Source organism: Zingiber officinale, chromosome 9B (assembly GCF_018446385.1).
Source record: "Zingiber officinale cultivar Zhangliang chromosome 9B, Zo_v1.1, whole genome shotgun sequence".
Classification (NCBI taxonomy): Eukaryota; Viridiplantae; Streptophyta; class Magnoliopsida; order Zingiberales; family Zingiberaceae; genus Zingiber; species Zingiber officinale.
Window position 1 is genome coordinate 8,877,750 of NC_056003.1, and position 13,934 is coordinate 8,891,683.

At 39.6% G+C, this 13,934-nt stretch overlaps 1 protein-coding gene across 1 annotated transcript; it reads right to left on the bottom strand.

Moving 5' to 3' along the window:
• Nucleotides 1–2,481: 2,481 nt before the first annotated feature.
• Nucleotides 2,482–4,098, bottom strand: LOC122025567 (BOI-related E3 ubiquitin-protein ligase 1-like). The gene is made up of 3 exons (XM_042584398.1): nt 3,940–4,098; nt 3,311–3,758; nt 2,482–3,220 (listed from the first exon to the last, which is right to left on the bottom strand). Exons 1-3 carry the CDS (start codon nt 3,981–3,983, stop codon nt 2,690–2,692), a joined length of 1,023 nt encoding a protein of 340 aa, XP_042440332.1. The 5' UTR covers nt 3,984–4,098; the 3' UTR covers nt 2,482–2,689.
• Nucleotides 4,099–13,934: the final 9,836 nt, after the last annotated feature.

A 13,934-nucleotide genomic window follows, 5' to 3' on the forward strand; every position in this document is an offset into this window, starting at 1 on the left:
ATACAAGGATGATGAAGGAGAATACGGTGTCTGAGGTGGAGATACTCTTCTGACAGCTATATAAACCTTAGAAAATATAAGTGCAAGGAGACTCTCTCTTCGGCAACATCAAGCTCTCTCTTACTTCTTCCTCCTCTAATTTCATACCTTTAAAAAAAGAAAATTTAATTTGAATGTTAGAGTGGTCTGCTAAGATCCCTTCTAGACATAATTCTAACTTTTTGTTGAAGTATTTTTTTTTGATACTTTCATCTTCTTACCGATGATCTCCAAAGAGTATGCAGGCCAGTCTATTTATTGACTGATGTCCTGATAATCCATGATATTTAATTGGAACACACATAATTTTTTTCCCCTAAAATTACGTGTAAAAATTTTGCTAGGTCTCATCATTCTTTCAATACTATCAAATTTCATGCCCTCGTGGGTGCGGTATGATATAGTAATAAAATACCTAGAGCAGTAAAATTAAAATTTGAATCTCAAGTAAAATGAATATTTTAGAAATCAACTTTGAATATATGCATAAATTATGCTTCAAATTTAGTGTATACTAGTGTGATCGTGCACATGCGTTGCGTGTGTAATATAATAATATATAAATTATTTGGGTCTTTGAAAATCTGAATTGTTTGGATTTTCTAGTGTCACCCTTATAAACCAAGAATTAATTATTTGGGTAAGATTCGTCAGACCCATACAATAGTGACACTAGAGAATCCTAGCAAGCTTCCCTATGTAAAAAATTATTTTAATTTAATATTATACTTGTCTTAGTAAAAAAAACTAAGAAAAATATATTTTTTAACATCGTCGGCCTAAAATATTTATAAAAGCTTCTTTGATCAGAGTATTATCAATTCTAAGATATAAGACTAAAGAGAACTATATTTTTTTTATATAAAACAACCAGAGAAAATTAATGATGAGAAAAATTCATAATAATACGCTGTAGCTGAGTCTCGAACTCTAGATTACTGATTGTTTCGCTTGTGAAATTACTAATAAACCTTGAAATTATTTTTAGTGTAAATAAAAAAAAGGACATTAACGTAAATACATTTTAGGCTTCACCAAAATTAGTTAGTAAAGGAGGAAGATTTTTAATAAAATAGTAAAATATATACACTATTAAACTTCTCCATAGTTATACTCCAAAGTGCTTTTCAATAGTTGGATGAAAAAAACTTAAGTCAGGCATTACACTGAAAAAACATATATAATAGGTAAAAACTAAAAACCTAATTAACACAAGACTTCAAAGACTTAGGGAGCCTAAATAATGTTTTTTTAATGAAATTTGACTAGTATAAAAATTATATAACTTTTTTTTTTATCATATAGTTACACGATCTCTTGAATACAAACACCAAGCATAAATAACGTAAAAATGAAAATGTAGAATAATTTCAAAGGTTTTAAGGAATAAAACAGAGAACTTTGAAATTGAGGCAGTCTGATTCTGAGCACATAAAACCATTTTTGCCAAATGTACTGCATGATCTCTTAGTATTTAAATAAACTAGTAGAATACAACTATTATAAGGGCTACACGAAATATAAAACGGGCTAATTTTAAATTTTTAATAATATATGAATATTTAATAATTTTGGATGAAATTAATGTATGGATCTTATAATACACAATACACAGATAGCATAGAATAACTTCCTAGGCTATAGAAGACAAATCTAGAATATAACATAAAAGCATTTTCAATTTGAGGCAATCTAAATTGAAAATAATAATAATAATAAAAAGATAATTTTCATAAAAAGGGATTTTTTTTCCTAAAAAAAATAACATCCTAATATATTTTTATCTAATTTTTTTTTATTTCAAGGTTATAATAATTATAAATGTAGTAGCTCTTGATCTTATCCAATATACAGCATGGTCTAAATTTGCTAGATTTTAAATCTTCAACGGCCTTAAAAACTCTTTAAAATAAAAATAAATAAATAAATATTAAACTAGAAAATAAACCCTCGAACATAACGCCAAACTCCATTTTCAACAATGTTTTTGCCATGACTTCAAGAGGCTAAAAGAATCTCACAGGGTATCAGTCAAATATATATAAAAGAAGGGTAATACTAAATGATCAAACTCAAGTCAGCTAGAATTAATACATGCAAATATACACATAGATATTTTATTAATATCATATATGTACATTAATTACATGTATGTACATACATGTATTCTAATTAGAGGATAAAAAATTCTAACTGACCAGATTCTGACCAACAAGAATTACCGATAAAAAAACAAGAAAGGTTAACGTGCAATTTTAGATAATATACCTGCTCATTAAACTTCTAGTCTTTTTAAAAGTAAAAAAACTATTTAATTAAATTTAAAAGAGCAAAGTTGGAGGTATATCTTTTTTATGATAAATAAATAAAACGCTCCTTCGATGTGTTCGATATTTCCACCCTTGGAATTGTTAAATCCAGCGAAATTAGACGAAAATTACGTAAATGAACAGTGAGGTTGAATTCCCAAGCTAACAAACGGGCTATGGATAGATACAACACGACAAACGCTATAAGCTTTCGACAAAAAGAAAAAAGAAAAAATTGCTAAAAAGAAGAAACGATATGAACAATTTACACAGCCGAACCGACTGGCGAACCGCCGGGAAAACGAAACAAAAAAACCGCGCGGACAATTGCCGGCGGTTCATCAGCACATGAAGACTTGTAGGCGGCTGTTCTTTATGGCGCCGCAGACGGGACAGGCGACGGCGACGGACTCGCACACCTTGCAGAGACAGAGATGCCGGCAAGGAAGAAGAAGCATGCAGACGTCCTTCTCGCAGCAGACTTTGCATGCCTTGGCCCTCCGGGATTCCACCGCCGGAGCGGCGGCGGCGTTGTCAGCTTCGTAGCAGCATGACTGAGCGTCTTCAGCCCCTAAATCGCAGGACACGACGTTCGTTTCTCGGTTGGCCACGCGCTCCTGCAGCGCTTGCTCGAGAGTTGTCCTCAGATTGCTAACGATGGCTTCGTTGTTCTTAGCCATGTTGAACCAGAGCTGGTTCTCCGCGCTCATCAACCGTATCTTCTCCTCCAACTCCACATTCCGGAGGAGAGCGCTCTGCAACCCTGTTTCTTTCTCCATCAACTGCTTTGCCGCTTGTTGCCCACACACAGAGAGAAACGCCCGGTAATGTCTGTTGCACATCTCCTCCAATTCGCATCGCAATCGCTCGTTCTGTAAGCAATCCGAGTCAGTCACCGATCGTAAGAAGCAAGAAAAGAAAATTCGAGCAATAGACTATAGATACGGAAGGAATCATGGTACCTGAAGACGAACGAGCGAATCGACTTCCAGATTTTGTTGGTAGAGAAGAGAAACGAGATCATGGACAGTGGAAGATACGGGCTGCGGAGTCAAAGCGTGCCGGCCGCTGGTTGAAACACCACAGGACTCCTGCAATCGACTCTGTACAAGAAGTTCGTGCACGCCAACTCCAGCTCCCTTCGGCGGCGCGCCGATGTAGGTAAAAGGATGCGTTGCCGTAATCTGGTTATGGCAAGGCAAAGCCACAGACTCCACCCGCGCCCGCCTTCCCGGATGGGATTCGTTGCAGGTGAGCTCGCTCTTCCGGTCGCTTAACATCGTCGGATTCAACACGATTTGTCTCGCCTGCTGCTGCATCAGCAGTTTTCCTCCTTCGCTGCCAAGGTTGCTTCCAAGTTGCAGAAGATTGCCAGCGTCTTGGTTCACAATCTGGAGTTCATCCATCCCTCTGAAACACCAATCACGGAAGAAAACAAAGGTCTGAGACAAAGAAATCAAACACGAAGGGGGCTCATATGGGCCGACGTAGGCATCGACTCCGATACGAGAAGAATACCCAGAGAATCGCTCTACGAAGTAGACGAATCAACCGAGAATTCGACGAGAGCGAGAAAACTGAAATGACTCACCGATACCCGAAATCGGAGGCGAAAACCATGGCTTCCACTGCCATCACCGACCGATCGAAACGATCCCGCTGTCCACCGCGAAACCGTCTTCGTTCCAACAAACAGAGCGCACGAAATGCTGGGCGTGCGTGACACCTTTATAACCTTCTCCAACTCCCCTCTCGCCCTTTATATACAAACCACATAAAAGAGAGCGTGGGAGAGGTGGACACGTAGGACAGATGAAGCCAAAACGAAACATGGACGGCTCGGCTCGGCTCGCCGATTAAAGAGGTGTGGGAAATCCAACCCGTGGAAACAAAAAACAGAAAGAAAAGAAGTAATTGCCGGGTTCGGTTAATTGTATTTTATTTTATAATTACGAGTTAATGGCGGCAACGGACGGTCAACGACGCACGCGAGACGTGGTGGCGTTTTCGTCGACTAGCGAACGTGCTTCTCGAAATGGTACGTGAACTGCCGCTTCTGGATTCCATGTACTCATTAAAACCCCAATATTAATTTCATCCTTTTGCTTTACCAATGCGACGCACCAACTGCGAAGGCATCCGCGTCAGTCATGGGAATAACGTGACTCCCCCACACCCCCCACACACACACCAACAATTAAAAAGGCTACGAAACGATAGCGTCATAATTATGGTGCCGGGTCGGGCGTTTGATGCGCTGCGCTGCGCTGCGCTGCACCGCCGGAGGCGTTGCCAGCGGGCAGTGGCCGTGCCTGCCCTACCCTGCACTGCAGCAGCGAGCGACAGCCTTGAACGGCTTCTGACAGCCAGCGTCCTCTGCGATTTCCTTTCCCCGAACCTTTATTGATTACAAGGTCACGCCATTACTACTCCATGTCTCGGATTCATTGTTCCTGTGGCGGTTTGATTAATTGACTAATATAATGGGACGGAAAAAGGGTAGGGGGGACCACGGCGATTGGCGGGAAGAGGAGGAGGTGTAGGAGGAGCACCTCGTCCCGTGTCCGTACTTTATGCCACTGTCTGCTTTAAAAAGCGATCTCTCAGACCAACGCCAGCCAGTTCCTGCTCCGCCATTATAGCGGAGCAGCAGTGAATCGGCAGCGGTAATTTTACTATAAATATAATATGCGCACACCGGAGGGCGGGCACCGTATTTGACACGAAGGGTGCTTCGCCGGTGGCATGGTGATCCGGTCAATGGAAACAATCATATCGATCTCGGAAGCCCCGCCGGCGCCCATTTCTGCGTCGCCTTGGCCTTGTGGCCTTCCGTTGCCTCTTCCGGGCACAGTAACGATGGAGCAGTGTGGTTTATTATTCGTATTAGTGATTGATGGCGTACGTCTCAGGTAGAGGTAGCAGGCAGGGTACGTGGTGATCCTGTGCCATGGCCAGTTGGCCTCGGCCTGCTGCATGCGTCTCTGTCACGAAGCAGCGACTGCGAGCAGTGCCTGTCTACGGACGTCCATCCATCCAGACCGTATCGCGGACGGATTAAATTTACCATTTTTGTGTCAGATTGTAACTTTATATTTAGCAAGCGATGAAGAATCGATGATTTCATTAAAAAGAGGACTCGTCGATTGCAGGCAGAATAGTTATGAGTAAGGTATCCACTGTCATCCCTTGCTTGGTAATTGCACCAATTGACTTTTCTTTGCTCCATTAATGGCTACATACGGCTTTTTGCCTTCTTTTCTTACATTGTTGGGTCCGATCAGTGCCCACTAAACTCTCGAAACGTGGGCGTTGGGTGCGTTTGGAGATTCAGGGAGCACGTTGGGGATGTTGGAGAAGGCGGAAGCAATTAATTAACTTAATCAAAGTCTTAACAGAGGATATATACCATGCTTGCCGATGTGGTCGAGTTGATTTAATTATGTGAGCACGTGGTTGAGAGAGGCTGATAAGCCATTTAGATTCGATCATGCCATCATGGGCTGAGTTAATTAAAAATTATCGATTATGGTTCGCCATGTTTTTATATTTAAGTTCGGCTAATATAATGGAAATGGAGAATAGGTGGTGACTTATGGAGAGCTACTAGCCATTCCATTTTTTATGTTTTTTTTTTTTCAAATATAAATGATGAATTGAAAGTTTGAAACCTCTCTTACAACTACGATGAGGACTTGCACATCATTACATCAATTAATCGAGTTGGATAGGAACTAATTTATAAGCACGGGATTAAATCGCCAAACTCGTTTATTATTTTATTTGTATGTGACAGGATCGTATCTCACAACAGAATAGTTATTACTTCTGGATTTGCATTTAGTTAACGAGGGGAATGAAATTTATTTATAATCAGAGTTCTTGCCCTTCCGATGTGAATTATTAGTAACCCTACATCCATTGATCGAGTTGTCTTTTCTATTATTTATTTGTGCTCGAGCTTATCATTACAACGACATTTGGCCTCGACACTTAAATTAATGCTCCAAATTCAACATGTTTAATTGCTTTGGGCCTAAGCTTATCTTGTATGCAACGATCCCCCAACAAATAGTTTGATAAGTCCAATAAATGCCAAAGACTTGCATGCTGCCATTGGTCGAGCAAGCACATGTTTCACAATGACTATAGTTCACCGTTTTCTTTTCTTATTAATCCAATCGAATCGGATAAGAACAGGTCGTGACCCACCACCGGACCATGCGTGCACTGAACAATTAGCACATATAATGGTGGTTGAGGGAACGTACGTGTAGTAATTAGTTACTCATGACTTTGTGATCTAATGGTTATTGGTCTTCTTCAGGGTCATAAAATGATCTTTCAATTCACATTTAATCGCAAGTAATGCCAAAGTTTGTCTTCTTGATTGACACTTTATCACTTGGAAAAGTAGCGGAATTATTGTGTGGCTTACTCTACGAGTTTAGGACAATTTATATAAACTCTAGATCCTAATATTAAAAAAAAAATCTTGATTCCTATCTTGTAAGGAAAGAAACCTTACCAAAAAAAAATTAATATAGATAAATCTTAATCCATAAATATTAAAAATATCTTAAATATTATAAAAATAAAAATTATTAAAAATAGTAAAAAAAAAATTGAAAACTAAAAAAGAGTCTAAACAATTGATTTTAGGCTCAAAATTTTACGGTTGTCTAGCTTCCAAACACAGCTCTTTTCAATAATGAACCATGTGCCACACAATTAGTTCTGTGTTGTCGTGTTGGAGCGCTGGCCATTGCTCATTTTCTTTTTGAATTAATGTGCTGTTCAGAGCTTACATGCGCCTAGCTAGAGCTTGTAAGGTGGTGTTACTAAATCATTTAGATCTCCAGAGATCTAAAGCTGGTCTCTCCATCTATGGGCTACTATAAATCCACATCCTTTCTTGCTTCTCCATTTTATCTTTACCTTGTTGAGTTTTTAATCATCCTCTCTCCTACTTATTTGCTGCATCTGCACTTTCTGAAGCTTGTAAAAACCTCAAGAGTTGAGCTATGTTCTTCAGTTTTTTTCTCTCTCAAAAATAGACAAAGGAGCTGATTTAGAGATTCACACCACTAGTTACCAGGTAACTATGAACAACAAATTGAAGATTATTGGAAGCTACTTGGAAGTTAATTTAAACACCAACAACCACTTTATTAGAATCTTAATACAAGAAGTAATTTCCCTTGTTGCCTTGCAATGCTCGTCATATAGATAGATATATACAATGTCTTGTTTTTATAGTGACATATTATTTGATCGATATCAATTAAGATCATGTTTAATGAGGTTAATTCTGGTCAGTTGAAATCTAATCAGGATATCTATCAGCTCAATATTTTAATATATCAGATTGGAAATCTATATTGATCCTGCAATACTAATGGAGTCAATTTTGGGAATCAAAGTCTATGTTCCATTACAAAAGATATCAGAATTGATTGCCACTAGAGACAATGCACCAAACTGGAGATGTGATCAAGATCGTAGAGCTTATAGTCAAAGATCTAGAAATAAAGTTATAAAATAGATTAATCACACTAGGTCGGTCATGCATGGGCTCAATCAGTTCATTTAAAAGTGGCGTCGGATCAAGTATGAATAAAATAATAAAAAAATATATAAATAAAATTTAAGAAATATATCAAAAAGAGTTTTAATTTTTATTAATAGAATTATTTTTTCTATTTTAAAAATTACTTTTGTATCTTTAAAATTTTGAGTCCAGTTCGTGTTGGGCCTTCTCAACTTGTACGCCGAACCACTGATGCCCATTCCACCTTGTGGACCAGGCCAGGCCCTATTACTTGGCAGACCATGCTAAACACTATATAAATCAGGCTAAGGCGGAGGAATACTCTAACAAGCTTCAGTATGATAAATTATTTACTTTATCCCGGACTTAGTTTTAGGTACATTGTTCAAACAACAAATTAAATACAGCACAGGATATATAAATTATTTGACAAGCTACAAAATATTTGCAATATTATACTTTCAAGTAGCACTATGCCGTGGCCCACCAGCGTAAGCTTTGATCATGATAGCTTCAGATTTCTTTCTTTCTTGTAAATTATACTTGTTTCTGCGTTTACAAGTCCTAGATTTACACGACTAAAACTCTGGATAGACCTGTTGCCAGTGCTAGAAAGAAACAAAGTGATACATATAAAAAATGAGATAGAACAAAACCTGCCCAGGATGCATTCTCAGATCTAAGAATTTATCTAGACTTTTGTACATATAATTCTGACAAAGAAGACAGGCACTAAATGCCAATGTTCCATCAGGATAAACCATAGTTGGAGAAATACACCGTCAGTTGATCCAAAGGAGGCAAACTCATCACGAGCATCACTGAGGAACACTTGCTAAAAAAATTGTTCAGCAAGTTTATCCACAACTGAGCTTGCATCTTGCTGTTGTGATGAAAACTTACAAGGCATCCATGCAATCATGTGTGATCGTCCAAATGAAACAGGAGAAAAGAGTTGAAAACAGAGATGATGTGTCTCAGAAATTGGTATTTGTCCATGGATAGGATATTAGCACACACTGGAGATCACATCGAGATGGTTTTTTTTTTAAAAAAGGTAGGATGATATCTACAAGAACAGATTTAACAACAAATAGATCTCCACAAGAAACTAGTAGCCCTATCTTTCACTGAAGAAAGATGGGGATTTTACACCACACTTGTTATTCTTAGCCTTCTGATCTCTCCACCAAACATAAAGAAGGGGAAGCAGCGGGGGTTAAGGATCGGGTGGGCGGAACACACAACACATATGCCAACATCAATTTCCTCTCTGAAGCAATCGAGAATCACCAAATCGATGTTTTTTTTTTTTGTTATTCTAACTCATCTTCCATGGACGGAGTGATTCACTGAGCCTCCACGGTAGAAGCAGGGGTGGCCCCTGAGGGCCGTGGCGAGGGGATCGTGGTGGGCGAGCGCGGCGAGTGGCCTTGGGAGTTGGTCCTGTGGAGGCGACACTTGAAGGAACCAGCGTGGGTGGCCGGAGCGCACACGCACTTCGGGGCCGCGGCGCCGGCGACGCCCGGGCCGCAAGAGGAGGAGTTCGAGGAAAAACTCCGCCGCACTACCCCCCGCGGCGACGGCGCCTGGTGGTGGCTATGGTGGTTGTCGTAGCTCTCCTCCTTGATCACGAAGTTAGACGCCATCACTTCGGCTTAATTCTTGATGCTCTTCTTCAGATCTGAAGCAACAAAAGTATCGATCAGAATAAGAAAATATCCTAAAAAAATGCAACAAAAAAAAAAAAAATGGAAATCCGAAACAAATAAGAGATTATAAGATTGGCATCCACAGATCTGGAGGAAAAATAAACTAAATATCTGTTCTAGAAAATAAATATCTAAACTGATATAATTGCGAAAATGAAATCAAACTGTAGCAATAATAGAAACGATGACGAGCGAGAGAGATAGTGACTCCTGAGTCCCGATTTTCTGATATACTTCGATTAAATCCAAACAAACAATCTTGGAGAGGGGAAAAACAAGAGAAAGGAAAGAAAAAGAACCTTAATAACAAGATTGAGGAGCCAAACCAGCAAACTGCATTCCCCGGCAAGATGCTCAAATTTATAGAGCCGACGACCCCAGCAGGGGCAGTTCAGGGTGAGCTCACCGCCGCGGTGGGGTCGGCAAACGTTTGGTTGTTTGCTGAGGTGTCCCAACTAAAAAGTTTATTCGCGCACACAAAGTGACATAACTACCCTTGAAATGGAGAAAATGGATAAGCTTATAAGTTATTTGATTTAAGTCCAGTTAAATTTAAAATAAACTAATCTATTAAAATAGATGATGGCCCAAATTTGATTTATTTTTTTTATAAATTTAAGTTTGATTTATTATTGATTTGAATTTAATTCATTAATGTTATTAAATTTTAAATTTGAGTTTATTTTATGAATGTTAATGAGTTTATTTAAATTTATCCAGTTCATTTGTATCTCTAAAAGTGAAATAAAATGGGAGGTTAATGATGTAATTTGGGTGGGGACCGCCTTGTGCAAATTTGTCCCCGACCTCAATAATTGCGTGCAGGCGGCATAGAGGGGCCCGCTCGGGCTGGACGAGATCAACCAACGGGATAGGTCATAGGAGGAGCCGGTGTTGAAGCGGGTCAGGTCCGTATGGTAGAGTCGCGATCGAGCTCAAATGGGTGGGGCCCGCTTGGGAATTATTAAGATTTTAAGGGTGAGATGGATGGGAAATCAAGTCACCGCTTTGAGCTTATCCGAGAAGAGTCAAGTTACGTGATGGGGGAGGTGGCGGCATTTGACAGGGGGAGTATCAGTCGGGTACTGATCGAGTCGACGTTAGGTAGGAATCACTGGCGGAGCCAGGAATGATAGTCCGTCTGGGCTAAAAAAAAAAATTCTTCAAATGACCCAAGGGTTAAAAGTCCTTTTATTTCCATTAAAAATCTAAAATATAAGATGTGAACAAGTAAAATTAATCAAATTTTCAGTTAAGCCCCCATGCTGCAACCCGGATAAGCCGTAGGATAATGGGGCAGAGGAGGTAAAGATGGAGGTGAAGATTAACAGTGATAAAGAAGGATTCTTAAAAATAGGTTAGTCCATCTTAAATATAGGTTAAAATAATAAAGATCGATTCGTAGAGTCGGATGGATTATGAGATCGTGAACTGTTGATCAGGAAATGATAGCCGAGTAGGTCTGAAGCTAGTTGAACATGAAAAGTTGACTAAACGGTCCAAATGATTATTCTTCGTAATATACAGTTGAGGTTAAAAGTTAAATATTAAGTTATCCGGCCTATCTCATATTTATCGATCGGACCGTAGATTCGATCGGACATAATACGTAGCTCCGATAATAGTAAAGCTGAGTGAAGAATGGGTCGGTAGCTTCACTCTGTATGACCGAGCTGGTGACATTTCGGCCGAATGCCCCCCGATCGGCCTATAGCGAGACCACATACATATCTTATCGTACACTTTTGGAAGTTCGTGCTGCCGATAATAGAGAATGTCCTATAGACAAATCTTATTTTAGAAATTTCATATCTATCACATCACATAGAACTGTATGCTCGCTTAAGAAAGGTATTAGAAGTACTTTTCGACTTGTCTCTTCTTACGAAAGCTTTGGAAAACGTGTATATACTTTTGGATGTGTACACAAACACTACAGTGATACTATAAAATGAGGTCTTCATCTAAGGCGGAGCTATGCGATGCTCTATTATTCTACACGCTCTCTATTATTGCTTGTTTCTACTATTCTTTTCTTCCGAACCGAGCACTGAGTTGAGCGTCGAAGGGTCAACGCCGGCGACCCCATCTTTGGCCCGGTACTTGTTGGTCCCTTTGGAGGCCTGTAAGAGGGGAGGGATGAATTGCCCTGAAAAAATAAATTCAACGTTTCTCGGATTTTCAACTAAATAAATAGCACTTGTAATTAAAACAAAAAAAAGACTAATAAAAAGAGAACAGACAAAAAAAAGTTACTTGGTTTGCAATCAGAGGATTGCTAATCCAAGGAAAGTATAGCACACTATCTGACGATCTCGTTCGGGCGGAGTAGCCTCTTTATAGCATTGACAGTACAAAAGAAAATGTAGAACTGAAAGAATTGGATTACATGTGAGTTGATTGAACTGTGAAAATCAATGATATATTTATAGCACTATTCGGGGCACCCTGAAGAGTTCCGGGCACCCTGGGGGATACAACTTTATCCCCGACGCGTCAGTCAGCGCCCACCTCATTCGTGATGAAATTTAGGTTCCGTGCGCCTAGAAGGGTTCCGGGCGCCCCAGACTGTTCCAGGCGCTCGGAATTGTTCTGAGCACCCGGAACCCCAAAGTCAACTCAGGTTGACTTTTTCGGTCCGGGTCCTTTGCTCTGTTTCAGCTCATCTCGGTCCGGGTCTTCAGCTCCGCCTTTGTTAGCTTGGGTGATCTCGGCCATCCGGAATAGGGCTCACCCGAACACAAGTTCCGGCCTTCTCCTCGAGCGCTTTCCTCCCCGGCTTCTCATCCCTCGAACGTCGCGTACGTTCTTCTCATCCACCGATGTACTCTTCCGCGGCACCGCGCCCCTTGGACATACCAAGCCCGTCGACTATCTCTCGTGCCATCCTTCTTGCTAGCTGCGTCTTCCGCTCGACTTCCTGTGCTCCTAAGCTCCTGCACACTTAGACACAAGGGTTAAACCAAACAGGACCTAGTTTAACTTGTTTGATCACATCAAAACACCTTGGTGTTCCAACAATCTCTCCTTTTTTGATGTGAGCAACACAAGTCAAGATAGGATAAAACAAACATAATATAAAAACAAATAATGTTGCAAATAAGTGTAAGTAAGATTTTTCAATGAAAGAAATTTTAAATACACCTCCCCCTAGACTTAACATTCTTTCCCCCTTTGATCACATAAAAAATGGGGTTTTTTTTAACAAGTTTAAGGTAATTAATTTTTTTTTTTAAAAAAAAATGGCAAGTAAAGAATAAAAACAACTTTCTAAGTTAAAAATTATGTGCAACGGAATAAGTAATTTAAAAATATTTTTCAAAATTTAAACATATTTCAAAATTTTCAATAAAAAAAATTTCATAAGTGTTGAAGCAAAAATTTCTAAGTAAAAAAAATTTCTAAAGCAAAAAAATATTTTTTTATATAGTTTTAAATTTGCAGCGGAAAGATTTCCTAACTTAAATTTTTTTTTAAAGTTTTCGTAAACATAAATATTTTTGAAAATATTTTCTAAAGTAAATTGAGTAACCCTTTAAAGCACTAAGTAATTTTAATTTTAATATTTTTTCAATTAGTCAATTAAACTGTTTATTTCAATACTTGACTTCCAGACAGTGGCGAGACACTAGACCTTCTTGGTTATTGGAGCAACGACCACTTTCTTACACAAAACCTTATAAAGAAATTAACTGTTTAATTTTCTCGCTGAAAACGCTAAAAACAGTTCTGTTGGTGCAATCAACCTAGGTTTTGATCGGTGCGATCATAGTTTTGATGTGTGTATCAAAGAGTTTAAGTTAGGTTCACCCTTGTATTTGATATGTGTATTTGAGTTGTGCAGGTTTGTAGGATACACATGCGACTCAGGTTGATGGCTTCGGGTCCGGTGAAGGATGAAGCATCCGAGGGACCGTGGACAAGGCAGCGAGGACAAGGGCCGAGGGAAGCGATTTCGAGGCATACGCGAAGGATGGCATTGGGGGCGAGCCGTAGACTTGAATGCATCCAAGGGACGAGAGCCAAAGAAAGTATGCTTGAAGGCTCTGTTAAAGCTGCAAAGGAAGCATCAAATGAGTCGTAAGGGTGAGGGTGCGAGTGCATGAGAGATTGTACTCGGAGTAAAATCCTAGTTTTAGGGTTTTACTGTAGCAGTACTGTAGCGTTACTGTAGCAGTTCTGTAGCAGTCGACTGCATGTTTTAGCAGTCGACTGGTGCAGTCGACTACGCAGTCGACTGGTGCAGTCGACTGCGCAGTCGACTGGGTGTGAACAAAATGGTTCTGTTCGTTCGGTCAGTATGGATCAGTCGACTAAAAGTTT